Here is an 18,207-nt window from a genome sequence, read left to right on the forward strand (position 1 = left end):
GTCCATCTATTTCAGTCCAATGGACCCCATGATAAATTGTCTACTTTGTTGAGGATTAAAGCATTTTGAGTACCACGCAGGCCATCCTGCGTATTATGAAACCATGTTCACATTACCTCTGACAATTAAATGCTGCTACTTGGCTTCTGCCATCTGGAATCTCATCTGCTCCACTGAAATTGGCTGTATACCCACTGCCATCAGGGAGACTATTTTAATGGCATAATTTCACACCATTACCCCAGCCTACAGAGGGCAACCACTACAATACTTTTGAAGAGTAGTCTTCACCAATGTATTTTTCAATGAAGGGAGTATCTTCTGGGTCCCTTTGGGGGAGAGAATTAGGCGACAGATGAACTGATTGCATATGATAAATCCACTTCAACATCTCTACCTTTCTAAGTCTATGGATTCCTTATTCTACACTGTGCGAAGGAATGTCTAGTGTCTCAGTTTCATTCAGCACAGTCCATAGCTGAGTCCAGATTACAGTTAACCAACTAGACAAACAATAAGAACCACTCCTAGCTGTTCAAGCTAGCATAAAAAAAAAAAAAAAAATCTATATTCTTGGGTACATGCACCCATGTCAATAAATTTAGCCCAATAGAAAATTAGTCCCTCCTCCTGGTCTTTTTCTGGTCTGGAAAAAAATTTTTTTTTCCAGTTCTGGTCTAGTAATCCCTCAGAAACCACTTCCATGCATAGTTTCCAGGTTTCTGCCAATATAAAATCTTATAATTCTTTGAGATTTCTCCTCCTGGTTTTGATTGTAATTTGATCCCTGGGCAGGCTGGGATCTGACTCTGATAGTAAGATGGTTGGGGTAAGGCACAAGGAGCACTGGAATTCCTTGCAAGGTATACCTTTGGAAAAGGTCAATATAGGGTTTCCATGCAAAACAAGATCAGCCTTAGCAGACAGAAAAAAAAAAAGCTAATTCTGCTGGATTAGGAGGCTCAGAGGAATTTTTTTTTTTTTTTTTTTTCAATAATGAGAGTATAAACAACAAAACAAACATCAATTCAACAATTTTTCCACATACAATTCAGTGACACTGAATATATTCTCTGAGTTGTGCAACCATTCTCCCTATCATTTTTAAAATATTCCTCCATGGAGTTTTGAGGCCTGGATACTTGGAGTTACCCAAGTCTTCTGAAATGCTGCCGTTCAATTTTGAGAGGTTCTATCTTTTTCCATTTAATGCCCTGAACTCACAGACTTGATAGGGCTGTGAATTCAACTTAAAGTCTAATTCAACAACCTGCAGTATCAAACTCGGTATCAACTTTCAACTATGAGAGATATGACAGACTTTTAGGATCGTCATAGAACTTATTAGTACCCTGACAATGCATTGAGCTAAGAATGCAATGCCCTGAGACTGTTCTTTTTTTTTTTTTTTCCTTTAAGCTCTTTAGTGAAGTTAGTAACAGTCAGTTCACCAGAGTTTGGAATTCTGTATGTTTATCCTAATGTACTAGGGCATCACCACTTGGTCTGCCAGGGTGATTTCTCTAGGCACTTTATTATAGAAGTCCCTTGGCACAGCGTAGAATAAAAAATCCTTACACTTAGAAAGATAGAGATGTTGAAGTGGATACTTTAAATAACTTTTGCCACTGAATGCCAGGGTCTGTGACCAGTATCCCAAACTCTGATGGTAACCAAGTCCTCACTGCCTTCAAAACCAACTGGGTCAGCTAACCAATTTCATTCCCATCCTTGAGGGTCTGTTTCTTATACCCGCTCTAATACCAACTACTATATCAATCAAGGCCCAATTGTAGATAACAGAAAAAAGCCTAGATAGTCTAAGCAGAAAATGAATGACTTAATACAGGGAAAATTCGGAGCTTATGAAATCATGGGAAGGGTTGGAATAGCCGATTCCTGGCTGGGCATCTAGTAAGAAGTCCTACAGCAATACTCAGGGCAGACTAACCAGTAAGCAAGGTATGCATGGGCTTACTTGTGCTTACTTACTAATCTGTAGTGCACGATTTCACGTGGGTTTCAATGTGGTGAAACTCACATGAAATAGTGCACTACAGATTAGTAAGTAAGCACAAGTAAGCCCGTGTGTACCTTGCTTATTGGGTAATCCATCCCTGGCAATACTGCATAACTTCTGCGTAACAGAACTTCTATCTCCACTCGAATCAGGAGGTTGGTAATCAGAAGTCACTGTGGCAGCTGCTGGGCTTCAGGATCACGCATCCTTAGCTGTCATTTGGGGATCAGGAAACTACTGCCCCAACTATTGGCTCCAGAGCTACTCTGCTGTTATTAGATCCGTGCTAGAAAAATGTGTAACTGAGTTCCGAAACCAAGATTGCTCTAGGAAAACTGTACTCTAATAAATTTGAAAACCTAGAAGAAATGGATGAATTCCTAGAAACATACTACCTACCTAAACTAACACAAACAGAGGTAGAACAACTAAACAGACCCATAACAAAAAAACAGATTGAAAAGGTAATCAAAAAACTCCCAACAAAAAAAAGCTCTGATCCAGGCAACTTCACTGCAGGGTTCTAACAAACTTTCAGGGAAGAGTTAACACCACTACTACTACAGGTATTTTAGAGCATAGAAAAGGACAGAATACTACCAAACTCATTCTTTGAAGCCACCATATCCCTGATATCAAAACCAGGTAAAGATACCACAAGAAAAAAAAAATTACAGACCTATATCCCACGTGAACGTAGATGCAAAAATCCTCAACAAAATTCTAGCCAATAGAATTCAACAACGTATCAAAAAAATAATTCACCATGACCAAATGGGATTCATACCAGGTATGCAGGGATGGTTCAACATTAGAAAAACAATTAATGTAATACACCACATAAATAAAACAAAAGACAAGAATCACATGATTTTATCAATTGATGCATAAAAGACATTTGACGAAGTTCGACACCCATTCATGACAAAAACTCTCAGCAAAATAGGAATAGAAGGAAAATTCCTCAACATAATAAAGGGCATTTATACAAAGCCTGGTGGTGTAGTGGTTAAGTGCTATGGCTGCTAAGCAAAGGGTCAGCAGTTCGAATCCGCCAGGTGCTCCTTGGAAACTCTATGGGGCAGTTCTATTCTGTCCTATAGGGTCGCTGTGAGTCGGAATTGACTCAACGGCACTGGGTTTGGTTTTTGGTTTTCGTATACAAAGCCAACAGCCAACATCACCCTAAATGCAGAGAGCCTGAAAGCATTCTCATTGAGATTGGGAACCAGACAAGGATGCCCTTTATCAACACTCTTATTCAATACCGTGTTGGAGGTCCTAGCTAGAGAAATTAGGCTAGATAAAGAAATAAAGGGCATCCAGACTGGCAAGGAAGAAGTAAAAGTATCTCTATTTGCAGATGACATGATCTTATATACAGAAAACCCTAAGGAATCCTCCAGAAAACTACTGAAACTAATAGAAGAGTTCAGCAGAGTATCGGGATTCAAGCTAAACATACAAAAATCACTTGGATTCCTCAACACCAACAAAAAGAACATCGAAGAGGAAATCACCAAATCAATGCCATTTACAGTAGCCCCCAAGAAGAGAAAATACTTAGGAATAAATCTTACCAGAGATGTAAAAGACTTATACAAAGAAAACTACAGTACATTTCTGCAAGAAACCAAAAGAGACTTACATAAGTGGAAAAGCATACCTTGCTCATGGATAGGAAGACTTAACATTATAAAAATGTCTATTCTACCAAAAGTGATCTAAACGTTTAATGCAACTGCAATCCAATTTCCAATGACATTCTTTAATGAGATGGAGAAACAAATCACCAATTTCATATGGAAGGGAAAGAGGCCCTGGATAAATAAGGCATTACTGAAAAAGAAGAACAAAGTAGGAGGCCTTACTTTACCTGATTTTAGAACCTATTATACCGCCACAGTAGTCAAAACAGTCTGGTACTTGGTACAACAACAGACACGTGGATCAATGGAACAGAATTGAGAATACCAGACATAAATCCATCCACATACGAGCAGCTGATATTTGACAAAGGCCCCAAAACAGTTAAGTGAGGAAAAGACAGTCTTTGTAACAAATGGTGCTGGGATAACTGGATATCCACCCACAAAAAAATGAAAAAAGACCCATGCTTCACTCCACGCACAAAAACAAGCTCAAAATGGATCAAAGACCTAAATATTAAATCTAAAATGATAAAGATCATGGAAGAAAAAAATAGAGACAATGTTAGGAGCCCTAATACATGGCATAAACAGTATATAAAACATTATTAAGAATGCAGAAGAAAAACTACACAACTGGGAGCTCCTAAAAATCAAACACCTATGTTCATCCAAAGACTTCACCAAAAGAGTAAAAAGACTACCTACAGACTGGGAAAAAGTTTTTAGCTATGACATTTCTGATCAACACCTGATCTCTAAAATCTACATGATACTGCAAAAACTCAACTACAAAAAGACAACCCAATTAAAAAATGGGCAAAAGATATGAATGAACACTTCACTAAAGAAGACATTCAGGTAGCTAACAGATACATGAGGAAATGTTCACGATCATTAGCCATTAGAGAAATGCAGATCAAAACTACAATGAGATTTCATTTCACTCCAACAAGGCTGGCATTAATCCAAAAAACGCAAAATAATAAATGTTGGAGAGGCTGTGGAGAGATTGGAACACTTATACACTGCTGGTAGGAATGTAAAATGGTACAACCACTTTGGAAATTAATTTGGTACTTCCTTAAAAAGCTAGAAATTGAACTACCATACGATCCAGCAATCCCATTCCTCGAAATATATCCTAGAGAAATAAGAGCCTTTACATGAACAGATATATGCACACCCGTGTTCACTGCAGCACTGTTTACGAAAGCAAAAAGATGGAAGCAACCAAGGTGCCCATCAACGGATGAATGGATAAATAAATTACGGTATATTCACACAATGGAATACTACACATCGATAAAGAACAGTGAGGAATCTGTGAAACATTTCATAACATGGAGGAACCTTGAAGGCATTATGCTGAATGAAATTAGTTAGTTGCAAAAGGACAAATATTGTATAAGACCACTATTATAAGAACTTGAGAATTAGTTTAATCAGAGAAGAAAACATTCTTTTGTGGTTATGAGAAGGGGGAGGGAGGGAGGCTGGGAGAGGGGTATTTACTAACTAGATAGTAAATAAGAACTACTTTAGGTGAAGGGAAAGACAACACATAATACAGGGGAGGTCAGCACAACTGGGCTAAACCAAAAGCAAAGAAGTTTCCTGAATAAACTGAATGCTTCGAAGGCCAGCGTATCAGGGACAGGGGTTTGGGGACCATGGTTTCAGGGGACATCTAAGTCAAATGGCATAATAAAATCTATTAAGAAAATGCTCTACATCCCACTTTGAAGAGTGGTGTCTGGGGTCTTAAACGCTAGCAAGCAGCCACCTAAGATGCATCAATTGGTCTCAACCCACCTAGATCAGAGGAGAATGAAGAACACCAAGGACACAAAGTAACTAAGAGCCCAAGAGACAGAAAGGGCCACATGAACCAGAGAGTACATCAGCCTGAGACCAGAAGAACTAGATGGTGCCTGGCTATAACCAATGACTGCCCTGACAGGGAACACAACAGAGAACCCCTGAGGGAGCAGGAGATCAGTGGGATGCTGACCCCAAATTCTCACAAAAAGACCAGACTTAATGGTATGACTAAGACTAGAAGGACCCCAGTGGTCATGGCCCCCAGACCTTCTGTTGGCCCAGGACAGGAACCATTCCCGAAGCCAACTCTTCAGACATGGATTGGACTGGACAATGGGTTGGAGAGGGATGCTGGTGAGGAGTGAGCTTCTTGGATCAGGTGGACACTTGAGACTATGTTGGCATCTCCTGCCTGGAGGGGAGAAGAGAGGGTAAAGGGGGTTAGAAGCTGGTGAAATGGACACAAAAAGAGAGAGTGGAGGGAGAGAGCGAGCTGTCTCATTAGGGGGAGAGTAATTGGGAGTGTGTAGCAAGGTGTATATAAGTTTTTGTGTGAGAGACTGACTTGATTTTTAAACTTTCACTTAAAGCACAATAAAAATTATTAGCAAAAAAAAAAAGATTGCTCTAAGTGCATCTGATTGGTGGAACGTGAGTTACATCAGAAATCCTAGCTACAAGGGAGTCTAGGAAATGGAGAAATGTAGTTTTTAGCTTTCTAGTCACCACAGTAGCCAAAGACTCTCTAAATAGAGGCTGGAACAAAAGCAGAACTAATATACCGTATTTACCACACAAAGCAACATTACTTTGACTCCAAAACACGGCAAAGATAGCATGGAAAAAGAAAACTGTGGACTAATTTTACTTATGAACACAGATGTAAAAATGCTAAGGGATCTACTAGCAAAGTGAATCCTCCAGGATATTAAAAAATAATATATCATGACTGTCTTAGTGATCTAGTGCTGCTATAACAGGAACACCACAAGTGGACGGCTTTAACAAACAGAAATTAATTCTCTCACAGTTTAAGAGGCTAGAGGTCTGAATTCAGGGTGCCAGCTCCAGAGGAAGGCTTTCTCTTTCTGTCAGCTTTGGGGGAAGGTCCTTGTCATCAATCTTCCTCTGGTCTAGGAGCTCCTTAGCACAGGGATGCTGGGTTCAAAGGACATGATTCGCTCCTGGCTATCCTTGCTTGGTGGTAATGAGGTCCCACTCCTCTCTGCTCGCTTCTGTCTTTATATATCAAAAGAGATTGACTCAAGGTGCAACCTAATCCTGTAGATTGTGTCCTGCCTCATTAACATAACTGCCTCTAATTCTGTGTCATTCCAGGGCTCCCATTAACATCATAGAGGTTAGGATTTAAAACACATAGGAAAATTACATCGGATCGCAGAATGGAGCACAGCCACACAATATTGGGAATCATGGCCTAGTCAATTTGACACACATTTTTGGGGGACACAATTCAATCAATAACATTCCACACTTTAAAAACCCCCTGCCGTTGAGTCGATTCCGACTCATAGCAACCACAGAGTAGATCTGCCCCACAGAGCTTTCAAGGAGTGCCTGGCAGATTTGAACTGGCAACCTTTTGGTTAGCAGCCATAGCACTCAACTACTACATCACCAGGGTTTCCTTCCACACTTTGGCCCCCCAAAATTCATGTCTTTGCCACATGTAGAACACTTTCATCCCATCCTATCATCCCCAAAGTCTTAAATCAACTCCAAGTCCAAATTCCATGCAAAATTTCTCTTCATCTGTGAAATTTAGAATACAAGTTATCTGCTTCCGAAGTACAATGGTGGAACAGGCACAAGGTAGACATTTCCATTACAAATGGGGGAAGTTGGAGGGAAAGAAAGGATAGCAGGCACCAAGCAAGTCAGTACATATTACACTAGCATTCAAGGCTTGAAAATAATCATTTGTTCTCTGATACCATTTAGGCAATGACCCTGCCCTCCAGACTGAGTGTTAGACACGTTCTCTGGATGCTGGGGGGAGATCCCTTGGCTCCACCTTCCAGCCTCACTGGGATGGCAACTCTGCTCCTTCAGATTTAGGCAGCCCCATTCTCCTAGTCTATTTAAGTGGCCTATTGCCTCAGCCTCAGCAGGTCCCATTCTTCTGCTTCTTGGGCTTGGCAGCCTGCCCCCTTAGCTTTGGGCAGCAAATTCAGCCCCTGGCATACCTTAAGGGCAGCCTCACATTCTGAAACTGAGTTGATGTAGGTCTGACTCTTTGAAACCCAGGAGGTCACGGCCCCACCCTTTGAGGCTCAGCAGGCCATGGTTCCAGCCTTTGAGACTCCAGAGGTCATGGGTCTACCCTTTGAGACCGAAGCAGCTCTCCTTCCTGTGCTCCTTGTCTCTTCAGCTTCTGCTTCCTGGTTCTTTGGCCTCTTGGCCCCTCAGGCCCCTTGGTCTGGCCCGGTGTCTGCTCTGCTCAGGCAGGCGTTACTAAGCACTTTAGCTCTGTCTATAAGTGCCCATAGGAGACTTGGTGGTGCAGTGGTTAAGAGTTCAGCTGCTAACCAAAAATGTCAGCAGTTCAAATTCACCAGCTGCTCTTTGGAAACCCAATGGGACAGCTCTAATCTGTCCTACTGGGTCACTATGAGTCAGGATCAACTTGACAGCAATGGGTTCGGGTTTTTTTGGTTTTTATAAGTGCCCAGAGGCATCCCATTTTGCCAAGAAGCCTCCTGCCCTAAGGCACTCAGCTCTCTTGCTCCACGGGTTGGGAAGCCTAGCTCCACTGATAAGTGCCTGGAGGGGCCCCACTCTGCCAGGAAGCCTCCTGCCAAAGGCATTCAGTTCTCTCTTGCTCCATGGGTCGGCTCCTGCACCGTCTTGTGCTGGTCTCCCGGTTCTGCTGCTGTTGTTTCTCTGCTGCTACTTCTCAACATTTGCACCATCTCTGGTGTTAAAGCTCTCCTCACTTCCTTCTGAGCCCTCAACAGAATTGCCTTTGATGTCCATAATTCCACCAACACTCTCTTCAAGGCAATCTAGGCTTTTACTATTACCAACCAAACCAAATCGGATTCAAACTGCTGATCCTTTGGTTAGCGGCCGTAGCACTTAACCACTATGCCACCAGGAATCCCTACTATTAGGCATCTTAAAACTCTTCCAGCCTCTACCCATTCAGTTTCAAAACTGCTTCTACATTTTAGGTACCTGTTAGAGCAGCATTCCACTTCTAGTCCCAAAATCTGCCGCAGTTATCTGGTGCTGCTGTAACAGAAACACCACAAGTGGACGGCTTTAACAAACAAATTTATTCCCTCACAGTTTAGGAGGTTAGAAGTCCAAATTTAGGGTGCCAGTGCCAGGGGAAGGCTTTCTCTGTCAGCTCTGGGAGAAGGTCCTTGTCACCAATCTTCCATTGTTTTAGGAGCTTCTCAGCACAAAGACTCTGGGTCCAAAAAACCCACTCTGCTCCTGGCTCTTCTTGCGTGGTGGTAATGAGGTCCCTCTTTTCTCTGCCTGCTTCTCTCTATTAGATCTCAAAAGAGATTGACTTGAGATATGACCTAATCCTGTAGCTATTATGTCCTGCCTCATTAACATAACTGCCTCTAATCCTGTTTCATAAACATCAGAGGTTAGGATTTACAACACATAGGAAAATTTCATTAGATCACAATATGCAGGACAACCACGTAATACTGGGAATCATGGCCTAGCCAAATTGACACATATTTTGGGGGGACACAATTCAAACTATGACAGTGGCCAAGTGGTTATGTACATGCCTTGATCTCATTTGCCAATCTGCAAAAGCCTTGAGAATACTGTTGTTCTTGCTTTTTTTTTATTGGGGTAAAATATATATATAACAAAACGTATGCCATTTCAACCGTTTTTATGTTTACAATGCAGCTGAATATCTGAATATCTTCTTTGGTAAAATGTCTATTCAAGTTTCTGGCCCATATTTTAACTGTGTTGTTAGTCTTTTTCTTGAGTTGAGAAAAATTTCTTTTTGATTCCTCTGTTTCCTAAGTTTATTAGCATACACTAGCAGCTCAGTGAACAGACACATTTTAAATCTGTGATTGTTCTAACAAACTGAATTAACTTCTCATAATCTATTAACCTTTTATTATATTTTCATGGAAAAAATCTATATAAAACCATGATAATTATGTAGCGAAAATTAAAGCATCTGGCATAGTCTCATATCCCCTTAGTGAAATAATATGAAAAAATAACAGAAATCAACAGGCAAAACTGGTTTGAAATATCATTGAAAAGGTGGTGAGAAATGCTGAAGATTTTGCAGTATTTGAAAAATGCTTTAGCCCCAAAAATTTTACTTTCACCAAGATACTCATTATTGTCTCTGACTCTAAGTAAAATCACATGTATTAGACTTCTGAGACCACCCATAATTAAAAGTGAGTCAATCCAACTGTATAAATTACTGCAAGCACGGGAATCTGGCTATATTATTAGGTCTCTGGAGCCCTGTGCTAATTTGAGTGAGTAAATTAAGTAGCTCTCCTTCTACTTGCTCCTACAGCCTGGCCGATAAGCTGTATTCTTTGGGAGAAGGAGAGCAGAGGCCAAAATTCTGATGAGTCAAATGGTGGATGAAGAGAAAACAGAATGCACAACATAGAAAATGAATTAACTGATGCTTACATAACTGAACACTAATTCTCCAAATGATTACAGCTTTGAACAGACCACATATGAGCACAGACAAAATTTACTACTCAAGGCATTATAAAAGGACACACTGAGGGTGCATCTAAGATGCTTCGTTCAGAAGCTTACCTTACAAAGCTTGGCTTGCTTGTGAGGACACTGGGAACTTCATACCTGGGCTTCAGGGGAGACTCTTCATTGATCTTAAGTCTGAAAATGTTTCCCTCCAGACCATAAACTTCAGCCAGGAGGGGAATCTGGGAAGAGACACATGAGATTCATTTCAATGCATTACCTCAGCGATGGTCAACTCTACACAGCCAAACTACAGTAATTAGAAAAGTATTTAAATTATTATAGGCCAAGCAAATTGGAGAAAATGGCAAGGAAAAAGCTCCCCAACCTGTTTGGCTATACCTGACAAGAAACACCTACGTGTTCTATGGTTAGGGTAAACATGAATTTATTGTCCAAACCAGGACCTTTAAGGAGTGAAAGGGGTCCCTGTTAATAATTACACTAGACAACAGGCATAAAGTGAAACGGCCCCTGGAAAATGAGGATATAAGGCCACCATATCTATGACAAACTATAAACCTTTTATTATATTTTCATGGAAAAAAGTCTATATAAAACCATGATAATTATGTAGTTAGAATAAGAGTTTGGATGTTAAAACCAGAGTAACTGGATCCCAGTAGAAAGAAAGATGCAGCGTAACAAGCCGCAGAACAGAACAGAGAGTAAAATGGTGACCATTGGGGTTCTCTAGTGGTAAATGGAACAGGGTTGCTGCCCTAAAATCAAGTGAATAAGGCCTAGGAACTAGTCAAGAACTGCTTTCCCAAGAGGCTGGGGAATTTAAGTAAAATTCTGACTACAATGGGTAAATAAATAAACCAAACCCGTTGCCGCTGAGTCAATTCTGAGTCACAGCAATCCTGTAGGACAGAGTGTCCCATAGCGTTTCCAAGGAGTGGCTGGTGGATTTGAACTGCTGATTGTTTGGTTAGCACAGAACTATGAAAAAAATATATATAACTGGAAAAATAAAACATAGAAAAACAACAAAAAAGCCCAGATGACTAAAAATGGCTAGATTCAGGTTATAAAACAAGGCATCTAGGTTAGAGAAATATTTTAAGACAATAGTTTTCAAATTGGCAGGCCATGCCAGTGCCACACTGGTTAACTGCAAATCCTTCATTAAGTGACCCAGAACTAACCACACATTTTGGTTACAATTGGATACGTGTATTGTTACTGTAATGTCTGTTAAGCTGGGCAGGCTTTGTGACCTAGTGTAGAACAGGTACAGTGTGATATGAGGAAGAGGTAGGAAGCATGGAGAACATCAAGCCAACCCCCAAAATAAGTTGCTAGAACTTTGGCTCATGGGAATATAGGAGAGCCAGCCAGGGCACTTAAACAGAGAGACGATACTGAAGAACGACCAGGTACGGAGTGCTGTGGCTGTGGGTGCTTTTATAGACACTCTAAGAAGGGTTACGTTACAGTAGTGGTCATACTGCAATTACTGCTCTCATGCTCAATGTTCTTTTGTATATTTGCATTACATCAAGTGGGTCATCAGAATTCTAGTACGACACTTGAAAATGTCCAGATAAAGCCAAAATCTTGTTAGATTATATATTCCCTCTTAAGGTAGATATATATTTGCATTGCTCTCTCAAATCCAATGAAATTAGCATTCACTGGGCATCCAATACTGCAATATGCTATGAAGAAGATGACAAAACCCTTAGGGAAATAGCAGTTTGGAGGTGATGAAACAGATATGGTAATTCTGAGATCAAAAGGACAAGGACAGTGCTGTGAGAGAACAAGGAAGGGGAGAGTGAAGGGTGACTATAAGGTGAGCAGTTCTGGGATATCTGTCTGGAGGAAGAGGGACTTGAGCAGGGCTGTTTAAGGAATTAGCAGGATTCTGGGTAGGGAAAATGGGCAAGAGCATTCTAAGGAGAGGGCACACAGGTTGTCTGCCAATTTATTAACAAATTGCCCCAGAGATTCTACCATTTTTAGTAAAATAGCTTTAAAAAAAAACAAACAAATCTTAGTTTTGTTGTTGTTGAGAATACAGAGCAGAATATACACCAATTCAAAACTTCTACATGTATAATTCAGTGACGTTGATTACATTCTTTATGTTGTGCAACCATTCTCTCCCTCCTTTTCTGAGTTGTTCCTCCTCCGTTAACATAAACCCAGTCCCCTAAGGTTCCTATCTAATCTTTCCAATTGCTGTGTCAATTTGATTCTAGATAGGCAGATCTTAAAACAGCACAGTGCTCAAGGCAGACATTCTTTATAAATAGCTTTGTTTTTAAAATAGCTTTTTCCCCCTTTGCAGCAAAGGTCAATTTACATGTTTTCTTCTTGAACTTGCAGCCCAGGAAAAAATCCTAATTACATAAGACAGCAATAACCCGCTTCTACCATTATGACCTTATGTAATCAAAGCTCCATTTTGATTTAACTGTTTAACTTAGCAAGCACATTTTTTTCCAATAGGTGACCCTTTTCAAGGTCAATACCCAGATGTATTCCTCTCTCTTACTATCATCATTATCTTTCATGTTCCAGGTACATGATTTTCTTAGACCTTAGTATGCATTTACTCCTTTGATCTGGCTCAACTTGTTTTTTTCTATCAGCTTAAAAATTTTGTTTTTTAAGCAGGAGACACTCTTTCCCCAAGGAAAATGGAAATAAAAACAAGCAAACAAAACCCAAGAAATTCGGTAACTACAGCTACTTGGGTTGAAGGCAGTAAGGAGTGGCTCAGAGACCTTATCACTGAATCCTCCCTTTCTCTGCATTGAGTCCTGAGGCACCTTCATGGAAACCCCAGGTCTCTGTGGACAAGTGGTTTAAAAACCACTTCGCTGGGGCTTCTTAATTTGCCAGTCTTCACCCAATCCATCCACCAAAACTTTGCTCTTTCAGGAAGTCTGGATACAAATGTTACATTCTTCCTTCTAACACATGTAAGAATTTCTAGATATTCCTGTTTTTCTTCTCTAACCCAAGCCAAACCCAGTGAGTCAAGTCTGACTCACAGGAATCCTACATGACAGAGTAGAACTGCCCCAGGGTTTCCAAAGAACAGTTGGTGGATTCGAACTACCAACCTTTTGGTTAGCAGTCTGAGCTCTTAACCACTGTGTCACCTGGGCTCCTTCTTCTCTAGGGATCCAAAATAAAATACTAACCAATTACTGAATCTCTTCCTATTAGTTATGAATGGCAATGACAATGAAAAAAAAATCCGTTAAGATGTGTGACAGAAGTTGGATTGCTTAAAATGAAATTTGGTATTAATGCTTAGCTAACAGCAGCATTTATACTCAAACTGCCACAAGATGGACTGACATTAAAGCAAGTGAGCAAACATAACTAGACATTTTAAAGGGACTGGTATCTGACAGCATAGGTTTTGTCCCCTTAGAAATACTGAAGATGTGTAGATGTCCACCCACAGAGAAGATGAGATAAATCTTCAGAGAAAGGAAAACATTTTGGAGGTTCCTTTTAGTACTACAAGTTTCTACTGGTTTTTCACAAACCTTTATCAGAGGTCTACCTCCTGCAATCTGGAAAACAGTACTGATTCCCTTTTCCTACATCATCTCTTCCATACTCAAGGAAAACAATTAACCTGGTAGGTTGTCATCCGTAAGTCTAGTTTTTTTATGGCTACATGGGCAAAAATACCAGACAGGTTGTGAAAATCATGGTAGTAGAGACAGCTTTGTCTACATGTTTTTAAGAAGACGACTGACGACAATTGTATTAAAACAAAACTTTTTATTCACCCTAAGCTGGGAGCCACAGCTAGCAGAGACTGTAACAGGGTTCATGGACAGCCCTAGAACACGTATTTAAACGGCAGTCGGTGTTGAAGAGGAAGTCATGACTCCATCATCTCCTCCTTGATGGGTAGAACTTGCTTTTCCTCTAGCACCACTCCTGGTCTCACCACTACAGTATAAGGAACAGATAACCTAAAAGGCCTAGAGGTGTGAGCTACCAGCTCTCTCAGCTGTCTATCAAGACCTCCCAGGGCTCAGAGAATGGTCAAAAAGTTCATTAAATTGCTGCAGGGCACTGGCTGCTCCTTCCACAGCTGCAGCTAGTTGGTTTATTGTAACCACTGTCTCTAGAGATAACGTAGAGCTGGGCATTCACCTGTTCCCCAAGGACAAGTAGCCTGTCCAGAGGTGCTTCCGACTGCTTGGCCATTTCCCATGTTAGCGGCCTGTTCCTGGCCGTTTCAGCAGAAACAGAACAGGCTACCACGTGGTAGTTGTGCCCCATCTGCTGATGAGGTGGCTGCTTCGATGAAGCAGCAAGGCGTAACTTCACAGAGGTGCTCAGAGATATCCCTGCATCCCTGGAGAAAGTGCTAGCACTGTTGTCTCTGGTGAAAACTTGCAAAAGGAAAGGAAATACGGTAAACGGTCAGCCATGTCATGAGAAACTGCCAAAATCAGCAATATAAGGTAGGTTGAAGACAAAGGTCTATTCCAGGTAGCCTTGCCAGCACTGCTTTTTAGCCAGACTCAGAAGGTACCACAAAGTTCCCTGCTCTGCTGTCACAAGGCTGGATCTTCTTTGCTCCTCAAGCCAGGTCAAATTTTCACTGAAGGTAAAACTGACAATAGTAGAAAAAGCCAGTTCTGAAACAGCAGTCGATACTGTTTTGATCATTCTTTGTCTTTTTGGACTTTCTTCTGGAAGCTTCTTTATCAAATTTCTACCTGATTATTCCGTCATCAGGGACAGGCACAATACTATATTGTGACTCTTACGTGAGAAAACGCGGGCATCTGAATCTGCACCCAGCTTTTCTTTAAAGCTCAGTTGTTCTGAACTGATGAGAACACAAGGTCAGCACTTCAGGAACATCAAGTTAAATGAAGCTTGGTTCTGTTTCCTGGTTGCATATTAAGGGGCAAGTGTAGGGGAGAAGATAGGGAGGAAGGACTTCAACGGATCTTGACAATTCCAAAGTTACTGCTTTAAGGGTTTTACTGGTGTGGGGGCGGGTAGGCAGGCACTTAGGAGGGCTAAGTTTGGCTGAATCTGCCTCCTCAGTGAAATCTGAGAACGACAACCATGAGCTGAATATGATCCTCTTAGGCTCTGGGCTCCCTCTGAACCTGAGTTAAAATGCCATCGTTCTGAATAGGTGGATGTATGTGGCTTGTTTGAAAACTCTGACCACACTTGTACCATATCCTGATGTGAAAACTCTCTTGGAACACCCATCTCGTCCCAGAAGCGGGCTATCACAGAGGCTCCCTGACCATGCAGTGAGCGGCCCCAGGGCCAGACAACTTCGGAGGTTAGTGTCTGGAGCTGCATTGTCCCTATGAGGCTGGCAGTGGTGATCTGGCAGAGGTCATGCAATGTTAAGTCCCAACAGTCATCGCAACTCCAAGGGACAAGGAGAACATCAAGATGGGGTTCAGCCCAGTATTTCAAGGTGACCTCCCAAAACATACATATTTGCATGCATTTGCCTGAGATGAGAGTTACAGACCCTGATATTTCTATTACCTGAACCCGGGAGTCTGTTCTGAGGAGTCCTCAAGGTTCGCAGCCTTGGGAGCTATGTTGCTGACATCCTGGGTAACCGGCCCTTGTTTGTCAGGCTCCTTAGCTCTCTTCTGAGTTGAAGATCTTGTGTTGAGATCCTGTGAGTCCTCCTGGACTGTGGCTTCTGCTCCTTTGCCGGCATCCAGATCTGCTGGGCTCTGGCTCTGGTATCTGACCTGCACGGCGTTCACTGTCCTCGTCTAGAGTATTACAAAAGGCCACGTGGTTGTGGGGGTCCTCCACTAACTGCACTGGTACCAAGCTGCACCGAGAACTTCAATTTGGCCCACCCCTGGCATTCAAGGGGCTTCTGCATTTACTTCCTCAGCCTATATCCTCACGGCAGCAGATTGTTCAAGTCCTTAACATACTGCGTCTCCACAAGGATGGAAAGAGGTGCTCATGTTCTTGCCCTGACCATGAGACAACTACAGCTCTCTGGGGTTAGGCACAATGGACTAGGAAAATGAGACGAGACAAGAGGTCCCTGACATCTGGTGGCAGCCCGAATGACTTCTGGAAGGCCTATGGTGGACTTGCTGCCTTTCCTGGAGGCAGTTGCCTTGGTTGACTCTCAGTAGAAACGTCTGGCTGGGTATAAGGCTGTTAATCAATATGCTTATGCATCAAAGACAGCAGGTGGATCTCCAGTAAAGAAATTAGTGCCGCCCCATTTTTTCCCATGAAGAGCTATCACACTAGGCTACAAAAGGATGTGTAGTAAGAGCTGGGTCAGCAGTGGAGGACCTATGACTCTGAGTATGCCATGACCTGAGAACTCACAGGAATCAAAGATGCCAAGCAAAGGGGAAAACTCCTCCAGAAATACGGGTGGTATGAAAAGCTGTGGCACCAGATTTTTCAGAAAGGCTAACCATTCCATCTATGTAGCTAAGAGAGATAAACTAAGTGTACTGTTGCCCTTAAGTTATCAGAAGATGGGGACAGAGAATGGGGATAGAAAACACAGAACTTTGATGAACTATTTTGGCCACTATTTTGAACTTGGGAAAGAAAGCTATAGTAGAGGATGCAATGTCTACTAAACAGCTAAAATTTCTAAAACTTTGTAAACAAGAGTGCTTCCTCATTTTGCAGTTGCTCCTTGTGTTTTGGAATAAAAGTGGGACCTTGCTAAACTAAAGACGGTGCAAATACAGAGAACCCCAAGATGTTGTGGGGCAGTTAGTTTTTGTAGTTGGGGAGGGGGAGAGTTTTCATCCTGTCCTCTCTGATGAGTCTCCTCTGTACAAAGATACAGGGCGGGAGTTATGGCAGTGGTAGTCACAAGGGGATCTCTCCAAGCTCTGCAGTGGAAGTGGGGACCGCTTCGCAGTCTGCTTCCCAGCACTGAGATTTGTTAGACAGCTCCTGCAGCTGCTATCCACCATCGGAAGACCCAGGCAGCATGGCTTTAACTATGTCTTTCAGGAACCTGAATTACCGGTTAATTCAGATTGGTCTGAGAGGCCTTAGAAGCGTAGGATGCCTTTAGAAGATGAGGGAGGGTTCAGAGGTATGGGTCAAGTTGAAAGCATAAGGTACCTATGCACAGTCACACCTCCTAGCCCAGCCCACAGCACTTCTACGACTGACCCATCTGTATGGCACATGTGAAGCAGTGTGACGACTTGACAGGTGAGAAAAATTACTTAATCCTTTCAACAGGTAACAACTATGGTGACCTGCTGGTCAAGCAGCTCAGGAGATGAAACATTTGTGACTTAGATTTTCAGCTGCGCAGTACCTTGGCTTGTCTCCTACTTCCGTGCCCCAGTCACATTTTGAGGTTTAGACATTAACTCAACCTCTCCTTTGCTCAGGCTGCATGTTCAACTGTATATTAGTAGTGCCAGAAAGAGCATGAGTGTTTGACAGAGTCTGACAGACGGAGGAGAAAATCCTGGCTACTAGCTGTGTGACTCTGGCCAAGCGACTTTAAAGACTTCATTTTCCTCATTTGAAAACTGGGGCTAATACAATGCACCCCTTCGGTGTACTATGAAGACTAATTTAAAGGAAATGACACTTGCGAAGCATCTAGGAAAGCGTCTGATACACAGGCAATCTATACGCTGATATTCACATTATTCTTAAAGTCGTATCACTGTAGATATAGAAGAGATGTTCCTTCTCTAACAAGATTTATTTTTGAACTATACATAGCTTCTGTTAACTTTTGTGCAAATTTACTTCAACCCAAATTAATACAGGAACAGATAATTATCTGTAGAAAGCACTCGCATCTCACCTTAGTTGCTTCATCGATGATTTGGAAGCTGGTGCTGTCTTTGCCTGTTGTGACTGAGTCTAGCGATGCCCGATAGGGGGACTTCTTGGAGAGCCATTGTTTCTGACGCCTAGAGGTATGGAGTGTACAGACTCTTGAGATTTGCCACTGTCAGCATCCAAAAA

The 18,207-nt window shown here is 41.9% G+C and overlaps 1 protein-coding gene across 5 annotated transcripts in view; it reads right to left on the reverse strand.

Annotated features, from left to right (window-relative positions):
- GANC (glucosidase alpha, neutral C) overlaps positions 1-18,207 on the reverse strand; it is a 66,019-nt gene that overhangs the window by 43,476 nt on the left and 4,336 nt on the right. For 3 of the 5 annotated variants that reach the window (XM_049897624.1, XM_049897626.1, XM_049897625.1), the window contains exons 3-4: positions 18,044-18,152; positions 10,297-10,424 (exon numbers count right to left, since the gene is read on the reverse strand). In XM_049897624.1, coding sequence (XP_049753581.1) covers positions 10,297-10,424; positions 18,044-18,152 — 237 coding nt within the window. Of the gene's footprint in view, positions 1-5,760; positions 6,071-10,296; positions 10,425-14,564; positions 14,630-18,039; positions 18,153-18,207 lie in introns of those variants that run through there. The other 2 variants (XM_049897630.1, XM_049897627.1) reach the window with 2 other exon arrangements.

Source organism: Elephas maximus, chromosome 10 (genome assembly GCF_024166365.1).
Source record: "Elephas maximus indicus isolate mEleMax1 chromosome 10, mEleMax1 primary haplotype, whole genome shotgun sequence".
Lineage (NCBI taxonomy): Eukaryota > Metazoa > Chordata > Mammalia > Proboscidea > Elephantidae > Elephas > Elephas maximus.